The sequence below is a fragment of the Neomonachus schauinslandi genome, chromosome 7, assembly GCF_002201575.2.
Source record: "Neomonachus schauinslandi chromosome 7, ASM220157v2, whole genome shotgun sequence".
Lineage (NCBI taxonomy): Eukaryota > Metazoa > Chordata > Mammalia > Carnivora > Phocidae > Neomonachus > Neomonachus schauinslandi.
In genome coordinates this window covers 46,333,776-46,355,944 of record NC_058409.1, presented here as the reverse complement: position 1 = coordinate 46,355,944, position 22,169 = coordinate 46,333,776, and the positions used below count along the sequence as shown (strand labels likewise).

Sequence of the window (22,169 nt, the reverse complement as noted above, 5' to 3'; positions counted from 1 at the left end):
CGTAAATCAAACCCTTTCTTCCCTACTTACTATAAAATGTCTACTCAAAACAGCACAATTTCTACAAAAAGCATGGTTGTTGTTGTGTTGTAATTATTTCCAGGATTCTCTCCAACTCCAGATTACAGTTTATGTATAAATATGTTATTTGGAAGCTATAAATATACAAGAGGGATCATATACGGTGTCCTAATAGTACTTATTATCTGGGACCTGAAATCATTAAGAAGACTTCACCAAGAAAAAGAAGTTGTATGTGGCAGAAGTGTGGCATCTCAGTGAGGTAAATCTTGAGCCAAGAAGTTGGTGGGGGCAGAAGGGCAATATTTACAGTTTGACAGAATCAGAGAGTTTATATTAAAAGGAAAATATATGTAGAATATATGTGTAGCCCTGAAGGAAGTGCTGAATAAGCAAAACCTATTATTATTGTTGTAAAAACAAGTAGCAGCAGAGTAGATGGGAGATGGTGTTGATGGTAGTCCTAGTTCAGTCACAGGCTTAAGGACTGCAAAGCAGAAAGATGGAGAAAAAGCGTAGTTCCCTGAAAGCTTCACTGAGCTGCAGAACTGCCTGACACCGGATTTCTTATTGAACAGGATTATAAATGTCTTTATTATGTAAATAATATTGAGCTGAGTCTTCTCCTACTTGCACCTAAACACAACCTAACTCACTCAATGACAAAGACAAATCAAGTGCCTACTTTATGAGTCAAAACAAGACTATGGTTTATCATAATTCATAAAGTACTATAATACAGTGGCTTGCAGGCACCCTCATAATTGTTTACATTTGTAAGATCTATCTGGACCTAAAATCCATACTTTAAAGCTATATTGGCAAGAGATCCCCAGTGCAAAGAAGTGCTCCTTGGTTACATACAGAAACTCTAAAAACTGAGTCTAAAAGTATCTCTTCTGTAAGTAACCATTTACTCAGAGTAGGTTAAAAATATGCAGCATTCAGGAGTTCTGAGTCATGCATCCTGTTGGCTGGCTAGCCTTAAACATAATTTCTCCCACCCTTTTTTTTTTTTTAAAGATTTTATTTATTTATTTGAGAGAGAATGAGATAGGGAGCATGAGAGGGGGGAGGGTCAGAGGAAGAAGCAGACTCCCTGCTGAGCAGGGAGCCCGATGTGGGACTCCATCCCGGGACTCCAGGATCATGACCTGAGCCGAAGGCAGTCACCCAACCAAATGAGCCACCCAGGCGCCCCTCTCCCCTACCCTTTTTTAAAAATGGAGATATAATTGACATTTAACATTACAGTGGTTTCACGTGTACAACATATTGTGCAGTGTTCACCGCAATTAAGTTTAACATCCAGCACCTCACATAGTCACAAATTCCTTTTTCTTGTGATGAGAACTTTTAAGATCTACTTTCTTAACAACTTCCAAATACGCAATACAGTATTATTAACTACTGTCCACCATGATGTACATATAATTTTCTCACTATAAAATATTATAAATTAACCCACAGTGTTGTTTTGAAGATTAAATAAGATAATATGGAGGTAATCTATAAATTTTCAAGTCCAACAAAAATGCCAGGTCCAACTTTAATATTTTAACTTAAATTCTACAAATTTAAATATATAACATACCCAGTCTATATCAGAAAGCAATAATAGTCCGTTTGGTCCCTAATATGCAGTCAATCAACATTTTGATCAGATCTGCTTTTTCAAAAGATCACTCAAAACACAGTATGGAGAATGGAATGGAAGCGACAAGGCTAGAGTGAGAGGAAGCAACTATTGTCCCAAGAGTAAAACCTGACTGTGACTTATACAGAGGTGCACATATTTAAGAATTCTCTAGGAAGCAGGATCTATAAGACTCAGTAATCTAGGGCGCCTGGGTGGCTCAGTCGGTTAAGCGACTGCCTTCAGCTCAGGTCATGATCCCAGGGTCCTGGGATCGAGTCCCACATCGGGCTCCCTGCTCTGCGTGGAGCCTGCTTCTCCCTCTCCCACTCCCCCTGCTTGTGTTCCCTCTCTCGCTGTGTCTCTCTCTGTCAAATAAATAAATAAAATCTTTAAAAAAAAAAAAAAAGACTCAGTAATCTATTAGATGTGAGGGAAGGGGGACATGAAAGAGATCTTTATTACTTGTGCTTTCAGATTTTAAAATTACCCATCTTACTCCTTTTTCGTATTTCCTGTTAAGCACTTCAATTATATTGGCTTTTTACTTTACCTTTTTTAAAAGTTTCCTAATTATAATCTTGTTAGATGACTGAAGTTATTATAATACTATATATATTGAGTAGGGACTTTCTATACTTTCTCTACACCGTAATTTTGTATTTAATCTACCAAAGCTAAAATTTCAAATTTCCACAAAATTCCATAACCACTATTTCTATTTCCATATAACATATTAATAATACTGCTGAACTATGCATTTATGGTTGTCCTTATAGCTTACTATGTACTATAATAGATTATATTGCACGTAATATTTGACTTCTTAAATGTTTATGTATCATTCCCATAAGTATTTTGAAGAAAGAGGTTTTATAATTTCATTATGTGTATTCATAATAGTCTCCTGATTTTTCTCCACTATTGAAGAAAGAAATTTTCATGTATCTTAAATATTAAATTTCCTATTTGGCTGCTGTGGTTCTGGTATTTTCCATTATATTTGTATTTCTGGCTATACAATGCATGGATATCATAATATACTTTGTCTAATTGTATTTCTGCCAAGTATAATATAGGAATTTACATCTGCATTTTTAAGTGATTTATGTGTATTTCTTCCAGAATCTGGCGTTTGTGTTTAATTTTATAAATATCATAAGTAATAACTTTTTATTTAAAACTCATTTGTTATCTGTCTGCCCTGCTTATTTTAGCCTCTGTTTTTTTAAACAAATATTTCTGCTTCCCACTTTGTTTTGCTAACCTAAAATTTTACTCCTTCCTCAAACTTCAGAGGAACCAAGAAAATTATCAAAAGCAACAAGCTTCCCTTTCCTTCTATCTTCTTAAACCTTTTCTTAAACTTACAATTTTTAAAAATTTCATTCACTTTTAAATGTTTACCTATTCCCCAAAACCTGAAATCCAAGATTAAGTCTGTGTAACTATAGATCTTTCATTTTCATAAAAAACTAAAAACATCCCCCAGACACAGAATGACAAATTCTGTATATCTCTTGTATGTGGAATCTAAAAATGTCAAACTTGGGGCACCTGGGTGGTTCAGTCGTTAAGCATCTGCCTTCAGCTTAGGTCTTGATCCCAGGGTCCTGGGATCGAGCCCCACATCTGGCTCCCTGATCTGCGGGAAGCCTGCTTCTCCCTCTCCCACACCCCCTGCTTGTGTTCCCTCTCCTGCTGTGTCTCTCTCTGTCAAATAAATAAATAACATCTTTAAAAAAAAAAAAGTCAAACTCATAGAACTGGAGAGTAAAATGGTAGTTGCCAGGTGCTGGTAGGTGAGAAAAATGGGGAGATGTTGGTCAAAAGGTATAAATTTCTTTTTAATTTTTTAAAGATTTTATTTATTTGAGAGAGAGAGAATGAGAAGGGGGAGGGGTAGAGGGAGAAGGAGAAACTGACCCCCTGTGGAGTAGGGAGCCTAACCTGACCTGGGGCTCCATCCCAGCACCCTGGGATCATGACCTGAGCTGAAGGCAGATGCTTAACCGACTAAGCCACCCAGCCACTCCATAAATTTTTAATTATAAAATGAATAACTTCTGGGGATCCAATGTACAGCATGGAAGTTATAGTTAATAGTACTGTGTTGTATACTTGAAATTTGCTAAGAGAGATCTCAAGTGTTCTCACCACACATACACTCACAAGGTAACTATGTAAGGTGATGGATATGTTACTTAACTTGATTGTGATAATCATTTCACAATGTATATGTGTCTTAAATCATCACATTGTACACTTTAAAAAATCATGTTGTACATCCTAAATATATACAATTTTTATTTGTCTATAATACCTCAGTAAAGCTAAAAAAACAACTAAAAACTTCCCTTTAACTGCCATATATATGTCATGTTCCACCTTCCTGATTTTTACTTATTTCCTTTTTAATTCTGGAAATCAATCCTTTTTGAAGTAAATACTGATATGAATGTTATAAGATCTAGAAATATCATGACTTGTTTAAATCATAGAAGTAGTGAATTAAAATGGGGTTCTCTAAATTGTATTTTTAAAACCCTGACTTTATTTTGGGAGTATCTTCACTTAAATTAGTCTTCTCAGGCTTCTTGTTAGCCTTTGCAGTAATAATTCTGTCTTTCACCTGTTCAATTTAAGAGAATTGCTCTAGTTATTTTTCTTATGATTTTCCTATTCTTTTTTCTGTCTCCTTGTATTCTTATAAGTAGGGGAATAATTTTTTGTTGTTCCAATTAAGTTCCACCATGACCTAACTTAAGAACTTTATTTCTTCTTCACTATCATATTATATCCAGATGTTTTCTGTTTCTTCCATTCACCTGGTCATGGATTATTAATTACCATTCATTCTTTCTAATGTTTTTGTACTTTCACTCTTCCCCTGTAAAATTTGAGCCTTTGAGTCTTCAAAACTTCTTTCCAGAAACAACTCTGACTTCTCTGTGTCTACTGTGTTTCTTGGTTCTGTTGATAGTTATTTGAGGCTTCTCTGACTGTACTATCTGTCTGACTCAATTTCCTTCCTGCCTGCCATAGCAATTATTAATAATGGTCTTTGCAGATGTAGTTCTATTTTTTTTGGCAGGTTTTTTTTGGGGGGGGGGTCTGTGTATTTTTATATCTTAAATCTTCCCCTGGTAATTATCTATTTGTGTAATTATTATCTATTTGGACTCAAAATGCTGTTTTCTGATACCTGATTAACCTTGTCTGTCCTACAAATCAGATATAACTTAAAAACACAATGATTGCCACCACTGGAGATATTCGAAACCATATGCAATGTATTCTAAAAGCCAACAAGTTACAAAAATGTTTAGAATGTTTAGTTCTATAAGGGAATATTCTGAAGAAGAAAACACTCAAGTGGATGTATAATTCTGTAAAGTTTATTGAATGAAAAATAGTCACTTTGTGACTCAATCTAAAATCATATTGGAAACATTGATGACATCAATGAATGCTGGATGGAAGGCTTCATGGAGAAGATGGAATTCTCGACAGAGATTAAAAAGTGGGTACACTTAAATAGTAAAGAAGAAAAGAAAAAGTATTCCGAAAAGGAGACTGAGGATATGAAGGAAGATATGAGGATATGTGTGAAAGTGAAAATGGGAAGGAACTGCTCAGGAAATAAAAATAATAGTCAAGTGAAACCATATGGTTATTTAGCGCAATGAAAAACAAGGTTGGAAAGCTAGGAAGCCAAGCCGTCTGAGGATTCGGCTGCCAGATGAATAAATAAGGGGGTAAACAGATTAAAGATGACAGAGAGAAAGACCAGGTAAAAGGCAATCACAACTATGCAGGTGAAAGTCAAGGCAATCTGGTTTAGCTATAGCTAACAGAGGAAGATGGGAGTAAAGTCCACTAGGCACTTTGATATGTAAATTAGAGTAAAGAAGAGAGGAAATGGCTGGAATTCTAAATTTGATAGTTACTTGGATAGAACTAACAACTGAAGAGTAAAGAAAATGGAGAACTCAAGGCAATCTTAGGGAGTACCTTTAGAGGATGAAAGAAAGAAGTGGAGAATAGACAAAAAGATAAAAAAGGATCAAAGTTTTATTGGTGAGATAAATTTCTCTGCTAAAGATACATAGATTTGAAAGACAGTCTTCATCTCCTCTCTCTATTTCCTGACACAGTAGCTCAACACTGTATCACTCATATCAACTCCTATCATTCATCACCACCATTTAACAGCAGGCTTCAACGTTGTGGAAAGATACACTTCAGTTTATTTTTAAATTAATAAAATTTCTCCTACAGAATAAAACTCAAGAGTTATGATTACCTTCCAAACAAAGCTGAATGAAATTTCTGCAAGCTTTAGGAGCTTCTTTTGACCACAACTCTATGTCAATATCTCCAGCTGTAGTTTTCAATAAAACCTGTAGAAAGAATATAACATCATTATATTAAATTATCATTTTGGCTTGATAATTAGTTGAAAGGCTGCTCAATTTGAAGCATTCATTAATGAGTTTTCAATTTTAAAGTTAAAATTAAAATTAAAAACTTTGCTGGGCTTTTCTTGGTATACTCAAAAAGTACAACAGGGAAAATACAGTCTCTTCAACAAATGGTATTGGAAAAACTGGACAGTTCATGCAAAAGAATGAAACTGGACCATTTTTTCTTTTACCATACATAAAAATAAGCTCAAGATGGATTAAAAACTTAAATGTGAGGCCTGAAACCATAAAACTCCTAGAAGAAAAGACAGTAATTTGTCACTGGCCTTAGCAACATTTTTGTAGATAATGTCTCTTCAGGCAAGGGCAACAAAAGCAAAAATAAACTATCGGGATTACATCAAAATAAAAAGCTTCTGCACAGCAAAGGTAACTATCAGCAAGACGAAAAGGCAACCTAATGAATGGGAGAAGATATTTGCAAATGATATATCTGATAAGAAGTTAATAACCAAAATACATAAAGAATTTATACAACCCAACACCAAAACAAACACCAAATAATCCGATTAAAAATGGGTAGAGGACCTAAATAGACATTGTTCCAAAGAAGACATAAAGATGGCCAACAGACACATGAAATGGTGCTCAAATCAGTTGAGCAATGCAAATACTCAAGGAAATGCAAATCAAAACCACAATGAGATGTTACCTTACACCTGTGAGAATGGCTAGGATCAAAAATACAAGAAATAACAAATGTTGGCAAAGATGTAGAGAAAAAGGAACACTCATGCACTGTTGGTAGGAATGCAAACTGCTGTAGCCACTGTGAAAAGCAGTACAGAGGTTACTTAAAAAATTGAAAATAGAATTACCGTATGATCCAGTGATTCCATTACTGGATATTTACCCTAAGAAAATAAAAACACAGGGCGCCTGGGTGGCTCAGTCGTTAAGCGTCTGCCTTCGGCTCAGGTCATGATCCCAGGATCCTGGGATCGAGCCCCGCATTGGGCTCCCTGCTCCGCGGGAAGCCTGCTTCTCCCTCTCCCACTCCCCCTGCTTGTGTTCCCTCTCTCGCTGTGTCTCTCTCTGTCAAATAAATAAATAAAATCTTTAAAAAAAAAAAAAAGAAAAGAAAAACACTAATTTGAAAAGATATATGCACCCCTATGTTTATAGCAGCAGTAATTATAATAGCCAAGATATGGAAGCAACCCAAGTGTCCATCCCTAGATGAATGGATAAAGAAGTGGTATAGATATGTGTGTGTGTGTGTGTGTGTGTGTATGTACATGTATATATGTAAATGTACATGTATATATACAAAGATACACACACATATATATGTGGTAGTAGAATATTAGTCATATAAAAGAATGAAATATTGCCATTTAAAGCAACATGGATGGAGGAAGATGGTATAACAATGCTAAGTGAAACAAGTCCAACACAATAAGACAAATACCATATGTTCTCACACATATGTGGAATTTAAGAAACAAAACAAACAGAAAAAAAGACAAAAAACGTCAGACCCTTAAATACTGAGAACAAAATGGTGGTTGTCAGAGGGGAAGTGGGGGTGGTGAGATAGATAAAGAGAATTAAAGAGTACATTTATTTTGATGAGCAGCGAATATTGTATAGAATTGTTGACTCATTCTACCATTCACCTCAAACTAATATAACACTGTTAATTATACTTTGATAAAAAAATTCATTCAATACAAGTCATTATAGATTTATATCTTTCAAATACCATTTTCAGAAATCATTTAGGACTTAAGAAAAAATAGCACATACCTTTTTTAATCAGAAAAATTTACTCATTTAAAAATCAATCATTTAAACTTGCTTTAATTAAGAAAGTTTCTTGCAGCCTCTCTTCCAATAATATTGGCATAGCAAATTAAGAAATTAAAGAACAATGAACCCATGGAATTGTGACACCATAAGACAATTTTACAATTATCTTTTTATATATAAACACTCTACTTTCTCATTCAAAATCATGCCATTCCTGGAGCACCTGGATGGCTCAGTCAGTTAAGTGTCTGACTCTTGATTTTGGCTCAGGTCATGATATCAGGGTCGTGAGAGTGAGCCCCACACCAGGCTCCGTGCTCAGTGGGGAGTCTACTTGAGATTCTCTCTCTCTGTCTTTCCCCCTGCCCCCACCCCCCACTCTCTCTCTTAAAAAAAAAATCATGCCATTCCTAATTTACAATGAAACATTCTTAATCTAATTCTAGGTTAGTATGTTACTAAAATGGTATTCTCAAAATCACCATCTATAGTCAGTGGAATCCTTTGATAGCCTCTTTTCTACCAGCTCATGAAGGTAAAGACTTCTAACTTGGCTTGGCATGAAACAATGCCCAAAAGAAATACTCTATCATGGGAGGCACCTGGGTGGCTCAGTAGGTTAGGCATCTGCCTTCAGCTCAGGTCATGATCTTGGGGTTCTGGGATCGAGCCCTGCATCAGGATCCCCGGTCAGCAGGGAGTCTGCTTCTCCTTCTCTCTCTCCCCCAGCTGGTGCATGTGCACATGCTCTTGCTCTCTCAAATAAATAAATAAAATCTTAAAAAAAAGAAAGAACGAACGAATGAACGAACGAAAGAAAGAAAGAAAGACTCTACCATGACAAACCAACCCACTGGATTCTCATTTTCTTGGGAGGTACACTTTTGGGATGCAAACTGAGTGGCTGAGTAACTCCCTAGATTGTATCTAGAACACTGGGTAACACCTTCAGATTTTGCATGATAACTGGTGTATATCCCAATCCTAAAAGTATAGTATATCTAAAAAGACAACATCCTGTCCTACCTATTAGTCCCTTGTATACTTGAAATAAAATGTTATTGTTAAAGGGAACCTACACGTCTTCTCTCCCTTGCAACTCTAATACAATGATTCCAACTTTTTCAAAGTATGCATCCCCATTAGCAAAGAAGAAAAGGGAAGTGGGAAGGGAGGTAAGGAATTGGGCACACAGAGTCCTCAAATATGTACATTTTTTTTCCTCTAGTATTTTAAGGGTCACAGAAGATAAACATTTCAAAGGATTACATAAAAATAGTATTTTTAAATAATTCTTAATCTTCTTCACTAGTGGTAAATTGAAACTTTTTTTTAAAATAACAGCATTACTGAGATATAATTCACATACCAAAAAAATTCACCTTTTTAAAGTGGTTTTTAGTACCATGACCACTAATTCCAGAACATTTCATCACCCCCAAAAGAAACCATGTCCCCATTAGCAGTCAAGCCCTATTTCCTCCTACTCTTATCCCTTGGCAACCACTAATCTACTTTTTCTATCTATGGATTTGCCTATTGAACATTTCATATAAGTGGAATCATACAGTATTTGGCTTTTTGTATCTGGCTTCTTTCATTTAGTATAATGTTTTCAATTGTAGAGGTCCATCTTCCTGTTCTATACACTCAGCTTTTAAATGCCTTAAAAATCACAATGGCTTTATATTCTTACTTATAAATATGTCAAGGCACAATACACATTTAAGACAAAGTTCGCCATTAACAGTAAGTAGAAATCCACATTTCAAATAATTTTCATAATAATTTCTGATTTCTGACATACTTCCCATGCTGAGGCATCAGCTCTACCATTTTCTTATGGTTTGCCTATGTTTACATTATTAATATGAAATTTGTAAGGACTGGTTTAGTTAATCCAGATACCATGAAATGTAAATCCATTTAGCAATGCATTAGGAAAAATTACATCATGATATATAAAAAGTGACTGAATGACTAACTGAATTTATATGTTTCTTTTTATATATAAAATATTACACTTAAACAAGAAAGAAGAAAATAAATACAAACAGAAGAACGTAGATTTTTCTCCCTGCATCTCATGGATGGTTTTACAAAGCCCCTAAAGTGTGCACTCACTGGTTTAGAAACCACTGCTCTAAAGAACAAGCCAATGTACATCATCCCTCCCTTCATAGTCTGTGGAGTCAGGTTGCTCAAATACCTTTCTACTTAAGGTAGCTTTGTTACTTTGGACATGATATCTAACATATCTGTGACTCAACTTCCTTATCTAAAAACAGGGACAATAATATTCTTATGTTGGTTGTGAGGACAAAATGATTTATTCTACATAGACTCCTTTCAACAGTACCTGACAAATAGTAAATGCTCAAAAAATGGTAGCTATTATTGTTGTAATTATTATCCTTATGTAATTTTTTTTGGCTACAGTCAACTTATACCTAGTAAAAAGAATGCATACATGGAGGCACCTGGGTGGCTCAGTTAAGCATCTGCCTTTGACTCAGGTCATGATCTCAGGGTCCTGGGATTGAGCCCCATATCAGGCTCCCTGTTCAGTGGGGAGTCTGCTTCTCCCTCTCCCCACTGCTCCTGCTCTGTCTCTCTCTCTTAAAAAAAAAAAAAAAAAAAAGCATACATGGTTGGGCCACCTTGCCTACCAGACTTTCTTAATCTTTCCACTGATAAAATACTGAATTAAAAAAGAAGGCACACGTGGTCAACTAATCTTCAATAAAGCAGGAAAGAATATCCAATGGAAAAAAGATAGTCTCTTTAACAAATTATGTTGGGAAAACTGGACAGCAACACGCAGAAACATGAAACTGACTACTTTCTTACACCACACACAAAAATCAACGCAAAATGGATGAAAGATCTAAAGGTGAGACAGGAATCCATGGAAATCCTAGAGGAGGGCATACGCAGTAACCTCTTCAATATGAGCCACAGCAACTTCTTTCAAGACACATCTCCAAAGGCAAGGGAGACAAAGGCAAAAATGAACTATTGGGACCTCATCAAGATAAAAAGCTTTCGCACAGCAAAGGAAACAGCCAACAAGACTAAAAGACAACCTATGGAATGGGGGAAGATATTTGCAAATGTCTTAACAGATGGAAGGCTGGTATCCAAAATCCATAAAGAACTTATCAAACTCAACACCCAAAAAACAAAAAATTCAGTCATGAAATGGGCAGAAGACATGAACAGACACTTCTCCAAAGAAGACATAGAAATGGCCAACAGACACAGGAAAAAAGGTTCAACATCACTCAGCATCAGGGAAATACAAATCAAAACCACAATGAGATACCACCTCACACTGATCAGAATGGCTAAAATTAGTAAGTCAGGAAACAACAGATGTTGGCCAGGATGTGAAGAAAGGGGAGCACTATTACACTGTTGGTGGGAATGCAACCTGATACAGCTACTCTGGAAAATAGTATGGAGGTTCCTCAAAAGTTAAAAATTGAGCTATCCTACGGCCCAGCAATTGCACTACTAGGTATTTATTCAAAGGATACACACATAGTGATTCAAAGTGGCACATGCATCCCAATGTTTAGCAGCAATGTCCACAATAGCCAAACTATGGAAAGAGCCCAGATGTCCACTGACAGATAAATGAATAAAAAAGATGTGGCGTATTTGTATAATGGAATATTACTCAGCCATCAAAAAGAATGAGATCTTGCCATTTGCAATGATGTGGATGGAACTAGAGGGTATTATGCTAAGCCAAATAAGTCAGTCAGAGAAAGATACACACCATTTGATTTCACTCATATGTGGAATTTAAGAAACAAAACACATGAACATAGGGGACGGGAAGGAAAAATAAAATAAGATGAAAATAGAGAGGGAGGCAAACCATAAGAGACGCTGACCTCTAGGAAACAACTCTGAGGGTTGCTGGAGGGGAGGTGGGTGGGGGGAAGGGATAATCGTGTGATGTGTACTAGGGAGGGCACTTGATGTAATGAGCACTGGCCGTTATATGCAACTGATGAATCACTAAATTCTACCCCTGAAACTAATAATACAGTATATGTTAACTAAATTGAATTTAAATAATTAAAAAAAAAAAAAAGAAGGCACGTGGCTCCTTAATCCATACATTTCTGCTGGCCAACTCTACTTTGTGAGGTTTCAGTGGCTCCTTTTCCTAAGGCTTCTAAATAAGATAATACTTTGATAATAAAATGTTTCTTAAGAATAAATATACATGGGGTGCCTGGGTGGCTCAGTTGGTTAAGCGACTGCCTTCGGCTCAGGTCATGATCCTGGAGTCCCGGGATCGAGTCCCGCATCAGGCTCCCTGCTCGGCAGGGAGTCTGCTTCTCCCTCTGACCCTCCCCCCTCTCATGTGCTCTCTCTCATTCTCTCTCTCTCAAATAAATAAATAAAATCTTTAAAAAAAAAAAGAATAAATATACATGAATATGCAATTTAAATTAAGATATCATAATATGTGGAAATTTCATCTCGAGTGTATAAGGACATTTCTATCAATGGTACTTTCTGTGCCTCATCTTCAGAGGCCAGAGTAACAGCAAAACACAGCACATTTATAGACAATTGCCAGGGGTCTACCACTGATAAAACGTGTCAATGATTTCTCAGTTGATTCTATGCTCTTTGAAGGGAGGAACTTTGTCCCATTTATTCTGAATGTCTCTTTATCCTTTTAGTACCTAATGTATCATTAGACAGCACAGGCACTAAACATCGACTGAGAAAACTTGTTATTGTATCTCTTTAAATTCTTCCCAGGCCAAAATTTTTGCCATGTGCTCTCTATGGTACAGAGCTTTGAAGCTTCGATGTCTGCAATTTCCAGCGTAAGGCTGGAAAAAAATCCCCAGTTGTTTTTGAAGGAAAACTTTGACTAGGCCTGATATTCTCTGTAAGCCCAATTCTGTTTCATAAGGACGGTGTTTATCACAGTTAACTTGTACTTATTTGCGTGACTATTTGGTGAATGTATATTTCATTCCACTGACTCCATGATAATAGGGACAATGCTGGTTTTTCTTTCCCTTGTATCCTTAAAACCTAGCATATAAGTTGGCATGTGCTAGTTGCTCAATAAACATTTGTTGAATAAAAGATCTCCTGTTCAGGCATGTATCTATGTTAGAGCTTTTCCTCTTTATGACGTCAAATCTTCCTCCAGAGTAAAGCAACTCAATCTTCCCTTGACCAGAAGCAGTATTAACTTCAAACTCACTGATGCTTAATGCTTTAAGAGAAATACAGTATTAATTTATCCATTTATTCATTCAATCAGTACATATCTGAACTCTTCCAACCACAGGTCAAGCATCATTCTAGATGCCGGTCCCTGCCATCATAGTGCTTGCATTCTATGGGGAGAAGGGAAGGAATAGGACACAATAAACAGTAACTAGTAAGTAGTTAGAAAAAACTGAAGCGGTAAAGGGAGAGGGGCAGAGAATGTTGGGAGGCAGGACATGAATGGGGTTTGCTATTTTCCAGAGTAAACAGAAAAGTCCTCTCTGAAAGGGGAACCCTCCTACACTGTTGGTGGGAATGCAAGTTGGTGCAGCCACCCTGGAAAACTGTGGAGGTTCCTCAAAAAGTTGAAAATAGAGCTACCCTTCGACCCAGCCATTGCCCTACTGGGTATTTACCCCAAAAATACAAATGTAGTGATCTGAAGGGGCACATGCACCCCAATGTTTATAGCAGCAATGTCCACAATAGCCAAACTATGGAAAAAGCCTAGATGTCCATCAACAGATGAATGGATAAAGAAGATGTGGTGTGTACACACACACACACATACACACACACACACACACAATGGAATATTATGCAGCCATCAAAAAAATGAAATCTTGCCATTTGCAATGACGTGGATGGAACTAGAGGGTATTATGCTAAGCGAAATAAGTCAATCAGAGAAAGACAAGTATCATATAATCTCACTGATATGAGAAATTTGAGAAACAAGACAGAGGATCATAGGGGAAGGGAGGGGAAAAATGAAACAAGATGAAACCGGAGAGGGAGACAAACCATAAGAGACTCTTAATCTCAGGAAACAAATTGAAGGTTGTTGGAGTGGAGGGGGGTGGGAGGGATGCGGTGGCTGGGTGATGGACACTGGGGAGGGTAGGTACTATGGTGAGTGCTATGAATTGTGTTAAGACTGATGAATCACAGACCGGTACCTCTGAAACAAATAATACATTATATGTTAATAAAAAAAATTTAAAAAAGAAAAGAAAAGAAAAGTCCTCTCTGCTAAGGAGACATTTGAGCAGGCCAAACAGTATACTAGAGAAAGGAACGGTAAGTGTGAAGGCCCAGCCTAGAAGGATGGGCAATGTACCCATTCTCTACCAGTGTTTATTAACTGGGGGGTGACATCACCCTTAAAAAACATTTGGAAATATGAAGAGGGTATTCTGAGTTTTTACAATGATGTGAGGTAGGGGTGAGGAGTAAGGAGAAGGTCAAACAACGAATTAAAAGAATTGCTCAGCTCAAAATACCCAGTGAAATTTTTGCTGGGGATATCAATTATAGCATTATTGGTTTTATTTTCAAATTGCCTTCATTATATTATAAAATGTCGACCAACAAAAAATTGCATAAATTATGATACAACATATGCAACAAATTTGTATCTGCAACAGAATTGTATCTGATGTAAATTTAGTTTATCCTAATTCAACTACGTAGTTTCAGCCCCACTATTTTCTCCATTATGCTGGTTCATCATCTTTCATACGTGATATAGACTAGCTCTCAGTTTAAGAATTCAGGTGATACTATATACTTACTGACTCCTCTGCCTCATACTGCACAGAAAAATCTTCGATGGGAATTGACATACCTTGACCATTAAATCAATCAGGGAATCATTCTCCCATTCTAATGTGGGAACATTTCCCATTCTCTACTTTCTCTGACAATCATCTCATGTTTTAAGACCAGCTCAAAAGAGACCTCATCCATGAAGCTTTTCTCTCCTTTCCAGTTGCTCACTTTTTTGTAGTACCATAGCACTAGACTCCTCCTCTCCTTAAGCATGCCTACCAGACATATCACAAGGTTTTTCTTTACCTGCCTGCCTCCCCAACAAAATCGTAAGTTCTTCCAGGGCAACAACTAGACCTTATCCATCCATCCTTGTAGCCCCAGCACCTAGTACAGTGCCTGGTGCTTACCAGGCGTTCAATAAATGATTGTTGAACGAATGGAGAAAGAGTAATTTCCAAGTTGAGCAAAAAGGAAAAAAAAAAGTCGAAATTTAAAATGTACTTAGGTTTCTATCTAAGACCCTAAAAAACGCCTGCATGAGTTAGGCTGAAGCAAGAAATAGGACCAGACGGTAGACGGAGAAATCAGCATTTGAGGACTTTTTCAAAGTATTTGCTGAGAGGTGTCAATAGACGGTTTTCGACGCAATCCTGTTAAGAGCAAGAGTAAGGGACATGACTTCTTGTGATCTTTTCCAACCCTAAGACCCCAGAACTCCCTTAGTCGGTGAGGTATCACTTCGAGGAGCCCAGGTACCCTAGATGAGGCTCTCACCTTCCCGTTGGTGGGGGGCTCCTGGATGTAGATGTTGCTCATGCTGGTCAGTGGTCAGGACTCTGCTTCTAATTGGGAATGAGAACGGAGGGCCAATCACTAAAGCTGTCCACCTATCAGTGCACGCTTCCTTCAATCGGGTGGTCGCAGAAAGCTCCAGTTTGTCAATGTCGCCGAGACTGCAACAACAAGCACTCTCTCTCCACCAAACTAGTTTCTCACGGACGCCGCCATGACGCTCCTGGACCAGAGCACCGCTAATCCTGAGAAGGGGGATTCCGATGACCTCCAGGGAAGGAGAAAATATTATTAAGAACCCACAGATTAACTTAATTTGTGTTACAATTTTTAAATGCAATCTATAAATCCTGGTGTTGTTTACTTCAGTACACGTATGTGCAGGTCTCACTCACCTCCCTCCCCCCCGAAACATGCAGCAATGGTTTGGACCATGTGTGTTCTGTAATATGACTCCCCCGGAAACTGAATCAACGCGACTTGGTTCCGCTATCGCCGGAGGCCTTCCTGGACTGTCACCGAGCTCCCGCGGCGCTGGTGGGAGGAAGAGGCCGCCCTCGCTGTTTGTTGTCCTCGCTGCTTGTCCTCGCTGCAGGCGGGAGGCCGGCGTCCTCTCGAAAGCCTACGGCTCCTGCGACCCCTCTTACCAGCGCCATGGCAGTCCCAGGTGAAGAGCGACGCCAGGGCCCGTAGGTCTAGGCGAGGAAGGGAGCTGGTAGGGTAGGTTGGGGTGCGCTGGGCTCGGGAGTAGCGCCCATGGGGATTGAGGCGGGGGCGTGAAAATTAACAGGTTCCTTTGGTCTACATGAAAAAGTTTACACTCCAAAAATAATCTCTGAAGGGAAGAACGAACGACAGAAACTGTCTCCCCCACCCCAGTCGAGCTCCCGCGGCGCTGGATGGATTACAGGGAAAGTGTGTCGTTGGGGAGGAGGGCCGGGGACTGTAGGCCAGGGGGCGAGGAGCCGAGAAAAACGGACTTCACTTCGGTATGGCTTGAAAATAAAATTCAGGTGGCAACACTTGACGGACCCAAGTAGCCAGAGGCATTGTTTGTCGTGGAAGTCGCAGGGACGAAATTGACGTCTGGGCTTCTACTCTCTCTTCCTATTGTACGGAGTTCCTGTGTGGCGGTGGACCGGTCGCTTTCCCCCTCTGGGCCTCTTTTTGTGCATCTATAAAGGAAGATTTGCTCCTTTATGTCTGTGGTTTCTTCCAGCTCTCGGGTTCTGTGTCCAGTGGGTACCGACCTAAAAACAGTGAACCCTACGAAATAAGTGCTTCAGAGATTTCTGGTCCACAACTGCCAGCTTACTTGGAAGTTCTAGTCGGGGAGGGCATCTGCTTAAACCAGGTTTGCTGCCATGTCTTCTGAAGAACCCTGGTTATAGGAGTTATTTTGAGAATTATATCCCTGTGACCCACCCCCAAACCCACAGCTTGGAGATTCACTGTGCTGTTTAGTATATGAAAGACTAAGAAGTGCTATGGTTCAGAAGCCCTAACTTTGTTTTAACCTACCCTTCCCAGTATTGTTTAACCATGTTTGTACCGTGGCAGCCTTTTCTGAACTATATTTTACGGATCACTGTTATAGGGATATTGCGCTTTTCTAACCACTGCAGTTTTGGGAGGAGGTGGAATTAAGAGAGAGGAAAGATACACTCATTCATACACAGAACAGTCTTTATTGAAAGTGCCTACCACGTGCTAGGCAATGTGCTAGGCAGTGCGAATACAGCGGTGAACAAGACAGTTGCTCTTCACACAGAACTTAGAATTTAGCAATGGAGAGGAAGGACCAGAAAGTCAGACATGTATGGCAGGGAAAATTTGAAGCCTTCAGGAGCACATAGTAAGGGCACCTCACGGAAGACTAGAGGGGCTAGGAAGATGGACTTCCTAGAGGATGTGGCATTTAGGGTGAATCTTGAAGAATTCCAGGAGGGTTGGAGTGGTGAAAGAAGAAGTTGCAGCCTGAGGGACTGGATATGTAAAGAAAGAGGAAATGTATGAGAAGAGGAAATAAAAGAAGTAAAAGATTCTCCCTATAAATGGAACTCAGAATACAAATGGGAGAGAAGTGAGAAATTAACTAGGGAGTTAATAACAGTAGCTAATATTTACTAATGTATCAGATGTGTAAGTAGCATTTACTATGTATCAGATGTGTCACAGTGTGTCAAGCATTGTATTTTATCTCATTTAACGTCAGTCCGCACTGTAAGATAAGTATTAATACTTCAGTTTTATATGAGGATACTGAGGGATAAACAAATCAAGTCGCTTGCTAATTAAGGGATAGCTAGTAAGTGACAGGTCAGTGGGGCTCTTCTAGGCCCCATGCACTTATTCATCTTGCCATGTTATAGTATAATTTACAAGGTAGTTTCCACCTCTTAAAGGACCTCGTAAGCCATGACAGTTTGGATATTTTCCCAAGGACTATAGGAAGCCATTTAAGAGTTTTAAGAGATTCATATTTTGGAAAGATCATTCTGGCTGTACAGTAGATTGGAAGGGAGCTAGTTTGGAGACAAGGTCACCAATTAGGAGTAAATTCTGGTAAGTTATGATGCTTCAGGTATGGTATCAGGAAAGGAGAGAAGTACATGGATTGGAGATACGTTTTTGATGGTAGACTCACTAGGAATCAGTGACTGATCCAGTGTAGGTGGGTAAGACAGGAAGTGGGGTTTCACTGTTACCGGATTGGGTGGGGCCATTTACTAGTATAGGCAATACCTGAGAAGGAGCAGGTTTCAGGGGGATGATGAGAATTTCAGTTTGGGGTTTGTGTTGAGGTATAGTCAGACATATGAATGGAAATATCTAATAGGTAGTAAGAGAAGATTTGTAGCTTAGGAAAGAAGCCAGAGTCAAAGACCACAATTTGAGTCATCCGCAGATGTAATAGGAGTTAAGACCATGGTAGTGGCTGCCTGTGCTCAGGTGGAGTGTGTAGAGTGTGAAGGAAGGGTCTGTGGCTGCAGCCTGGAGCTTAACAACCTGTAAAGAGCTAGCAGAGGAAGGGCAGTCTGCATAGTAGATTGCCTAGGCGTCCTGAGCCTTCACATCAGCCCTGATGATCCTTGTTTTGCACCACTACCTCTAGAGTTGAGTTGCTGTCACTGTTGGTTTTATTACTTGAGCAAGCGTTTTGAGCACCTACATGGTATAGACACTCTGGGAGACACAACATCACATCTTGTGTTCTCATGAAACTTAAGTATAGTAATAAAAATGGGGTGCTTAAGAAAGAAGAAAAAAAAGTGATTTTTTAAAAGTCCTCATTGGAATTGCCTTAAACTTAGACAAGTGTTATAGCTGTGCTAACTTTCTTCCGATTCAAAATAATACTCCACAAAGTGTAATAATCTTAAATTGTGCCATTAAGCTAGATGGCAAGACATGGATAGACTGTTTAAACCCAGCAAAAATTGAGATAATAGACATGACAGCACTGTAAGAGTACAATGCAAGTACCATTAGGAAATAGAGATACAGAAAATGTTGAGATAATTTCTTGCGTGATCGATCCAGGTAGTGGATTAAAGAAAAATAGGGCTCCATCAGAAACCTTTTGAGATAATTATTGAGAAGGCCAAGTATTAAGTTACGCTCTTTTATTTTTAGGTATAATGCTCACATGGATTCAGCATGGCATTTCTCGGGTGGTCTTGCTAGTGATTATTATGAGATAAGACTATAAAGTGACGAGGATGCTTTCCACAAGTGAAAAATCAGCCTCTTCTGTTTTATGGTTGCCTACTTCAGCTGTTTTTCCACAGCATTATGTGTAAGCATACACCATTATGTAGGCAACACGATGAAATGTGTACTTTCTTAGGGAAATCGTAGACTCTTAGTTGTTATTTTAAAAATGACGTTTAAGGGGCGCCTGGGTGGCTCAGACGGTTAAGCATCTGCCTTCGGGACAGGTCGTGATCCCAGGGTCCTGGGATGGAGCCCCACATTGGGTTCCCTGCTCAGCGGGGAGTCTGCTTTTCCCTCTCCCTCTGTTGCTCCCCCCTGTTTGTGCTCGCTCTCTTCTCCTCTCTGTCTCTCAAAATAAATAAAATCTTTAAAAATAAAAATGAGATTTAAATACAGGTTTCAGTGAAGTTGGCTTTCTTTTAGAAACTACTTTGCCCATTCACAGTTGTTGACATTAGTTCTGACATTCATGTTGATGATTCACCGTTCCCCATGAAGAGTCCACCTGACGCCCAGTGGCAGTGTATGTTACTGATGTTGCTGGCACAAAAACTCTTTTTCTCTCATTCAATAAAATCTATATAGCCAAGATAGGGAATTTTCTGTACCCAAATTAACATTACATCTGGCATATGAAAGTGAGTTGAATTTTTAAAACACATTACTATAACATCTTAGTAATAGAAGAATTCTAAATCACAATGCATCCCATTGCTTTTCACTCCTAAACAGTACATATTTTCTTTTCTCTCTAGTCTATGCTGCACATTGCTGCTGAAATAATTTTCCTTAACTATATATCTGATCCTGTCATTCCTGGGGAAGGGGGGAGTGGGTGGTAAGGAGTTAGTTCTTGGGCCCCTATCTGTGAATTTCATATTTCTCCATCACCCAGATCAGGATTTTAAATATTTCCATCACCGTAGGAAGGTCCCTTACGCCTTTGTCATTTCCCCCTTCCCTTGCCTAAATAACCATTGTTTTATTTCAATTGTCCTTTTTTAAAAATTATCCTTCTTTTATAACTATTATTCCAGTGCCTGTCCTTCCTCAGATGGGCCAGTGACACTGCAGACTAGTTTCACAGCTAGTAACTGGGAGCTGCATACGTTACTGATTCCCAAGTGCGGGAGCATTTTCTTAAGTCTCTAACCTCAAAGTAACAAGCATTTGTTGAGGACATATAGCAAGGCTACACCATGCTAAGCAGTGCATTGTATACAGAATTGAATGGCATGTTTTGGAAGCTAGAGAAACTAGCTTTTTCTACTCCTTTAAGTTCCTGGGAGGTAAAAGGCAGCCATTTACCTGAGCCCTTCCCTGACACTCAAGTTATTTAACAGAGTTCTAGGTCCAGAGTAAGCCCTTGCTAATATTTAACAAGTAAAGAGTTAAAGACCTCTGCAATTTATTCCTAAAACCATCAGTTAATAAAATTTTATTATAAATCTGTAACGTAGCTTCTCTGAAGAATTTACAAGTGCAGTTACTGCCTTTGTTAAAGAATCTTGCACAGCAGCAACTCTTCTTTATGTTGGGTTGTTTGAGGGAGGTTTTTAGTTTGGTTTTTGAGAAGGGAATTCATTCACATGCTTCAGATTTTAAAGCTACCAAAAGGTATGTAGTGACATGTCTCTCACCCTTTCTACCCCTGGAGGTTCTTTTTTCAGCTAACTAATTTATATTCTTAGAGATCTTTTTTGTATCTCTCCATCTATCTATAAATAAAATCTACATATAATTTGTATTTTATTTACATCTAATCTTTCATACAAATGGTAACATACCATAAGCACTGTTCTATACCTTGCTTTTTTTCTTTATATCTTAGAGATCATCAGATATCATTAAGTAAAGACTAACCATAATTTATGTCTAAATTATTTCCACTCTTTTACTATTATAAATGATGCTGTAGTGAATAACTTTGTATATAAGTCAATATAAGTCACTATGCATTTGTGCAAGCAAATTGAGAAGATTCATTCCCAAATGGGGAAGTGCCAGGTCAAAGTACTATGTACATTTATAGTTTTGATAGGTTTTGTCAGTTTGCTTTCCATAGGGGTGATATTGATCTACACTACTATTCAGCACTGTATGGGGAGTGTGTCTGCCCCATACTCTTTTCAACCCTTTCTTTGCTATTCTGATAAGGGAAAATGTAATCTCAGTGTAGATTTTAATGTACATTTCACTTATTATGAGTAAGGATGAGCATCTCCATGTTTCAAACTTGTTTCTGTTTCTGTGAGCTTTCTGTTTAGCTCCTTTGCTGATTTTTTTTTCCTGTTGTTTGTTGGTTTTTTTCATAATGATTTTCTGGGTTTTATATGGTAGGCATAATTGCCCTTTATTGGTGCTATGAGTTGCAAATATTGGTTCCTACACTTTCATGTGTCTTTTGAGTTTGTTTTAGCTGGTCTTTGCCATTTTTTTATGTAGGCAATTTTATAAGTTTTTATTCAATGGTTTTAGGACTGTAGGTCATGATTACAAAGGAATATTTGGAGGGATGCAGGCTCTATTACTCTGAACAGCGTTAGCAAACTTTAAAGAGGAATGGAACAAAGAACAACATGAGAACCTCAGATGGGGAAATGGATAACTTCTAATTGAAGTAATAAGGGCCTCTCAGTATGGCCTTGCTATTCAGTTTGACATGGATCTTGGGTACCAGAGTTCTTGTCCCAAACAACAGAAACTGACTAGTTAATTGAAGAAGAAAATGAAAGATCTCAGGATGCTCACAGAATGTAAGCAAAGGCTAGATAACAAGGCTTGGAAAACAGACGAGACTAAGGGCATCCATAGCCAAGATGGTGCATAGCCCCAGACCTGGTTAGGAGTGCCACTCTCTGTGGCATCACTGCCACTAGAAACTGCATCTTGACAGGAGAATGAATGAAATGTCCCCACTTCATAGTGTCACTTGTCTCAGATTTATTGTATCAGAG

The 22,169-nt window shown here is 38.4% G+C and overlaps 2 protein-coding genes across 2 annotated transcripts in view; one reads left to right on the top strand and one right to left on the bottom strand.

Annotated features, from left to right (window-relative positions):
* The window catches only part of CWC27 (CWC27 spliceosome associated cyclophilin), a 200,045-nt gene extending 183,544 nt beyond the window's left edge, over positions 1-16,501 (bottom strand). Inside the window, exons 1-3 of the mRNA XM_021702127.2 lie at positions 16,481-16,501; positions 15,478-15,545; positions 5,964-6,060 (exon numbers count right to left, since the gene is read on the bottom strand). Of these exons, the coding sequence (XP_021557802.1) occupies positions 5,964-6,060; positions 15,478-15,519 (139 nt within the window). The 5' untranslated portion in view covers positions 15,520-15,545; positions 16,481-16,501. The remainder of the gene's footprint in view (positions 1-5,963; positions 6,061-15,477; positions 15,546-16,480) is intronic.
* SREK1IP1 (SREK1 interacting protein 1) overlaps positions 15,995-22,169 on the top strand; it is a 40,228-nt gene continuing 34,053 nt past the window's right edge. The window contains exon 1 of the mRNA XM_021701739.1: positions 15,995-16,162. Coding sequence (XP_021557414.1) covers positions 16,150-16,162 — 13 coding nt within the window. The 5' untranslated portion in view covers positions 15,995-16,149. The remainder of the gene's footprint in view (positions 16,163-22,169) is intronic.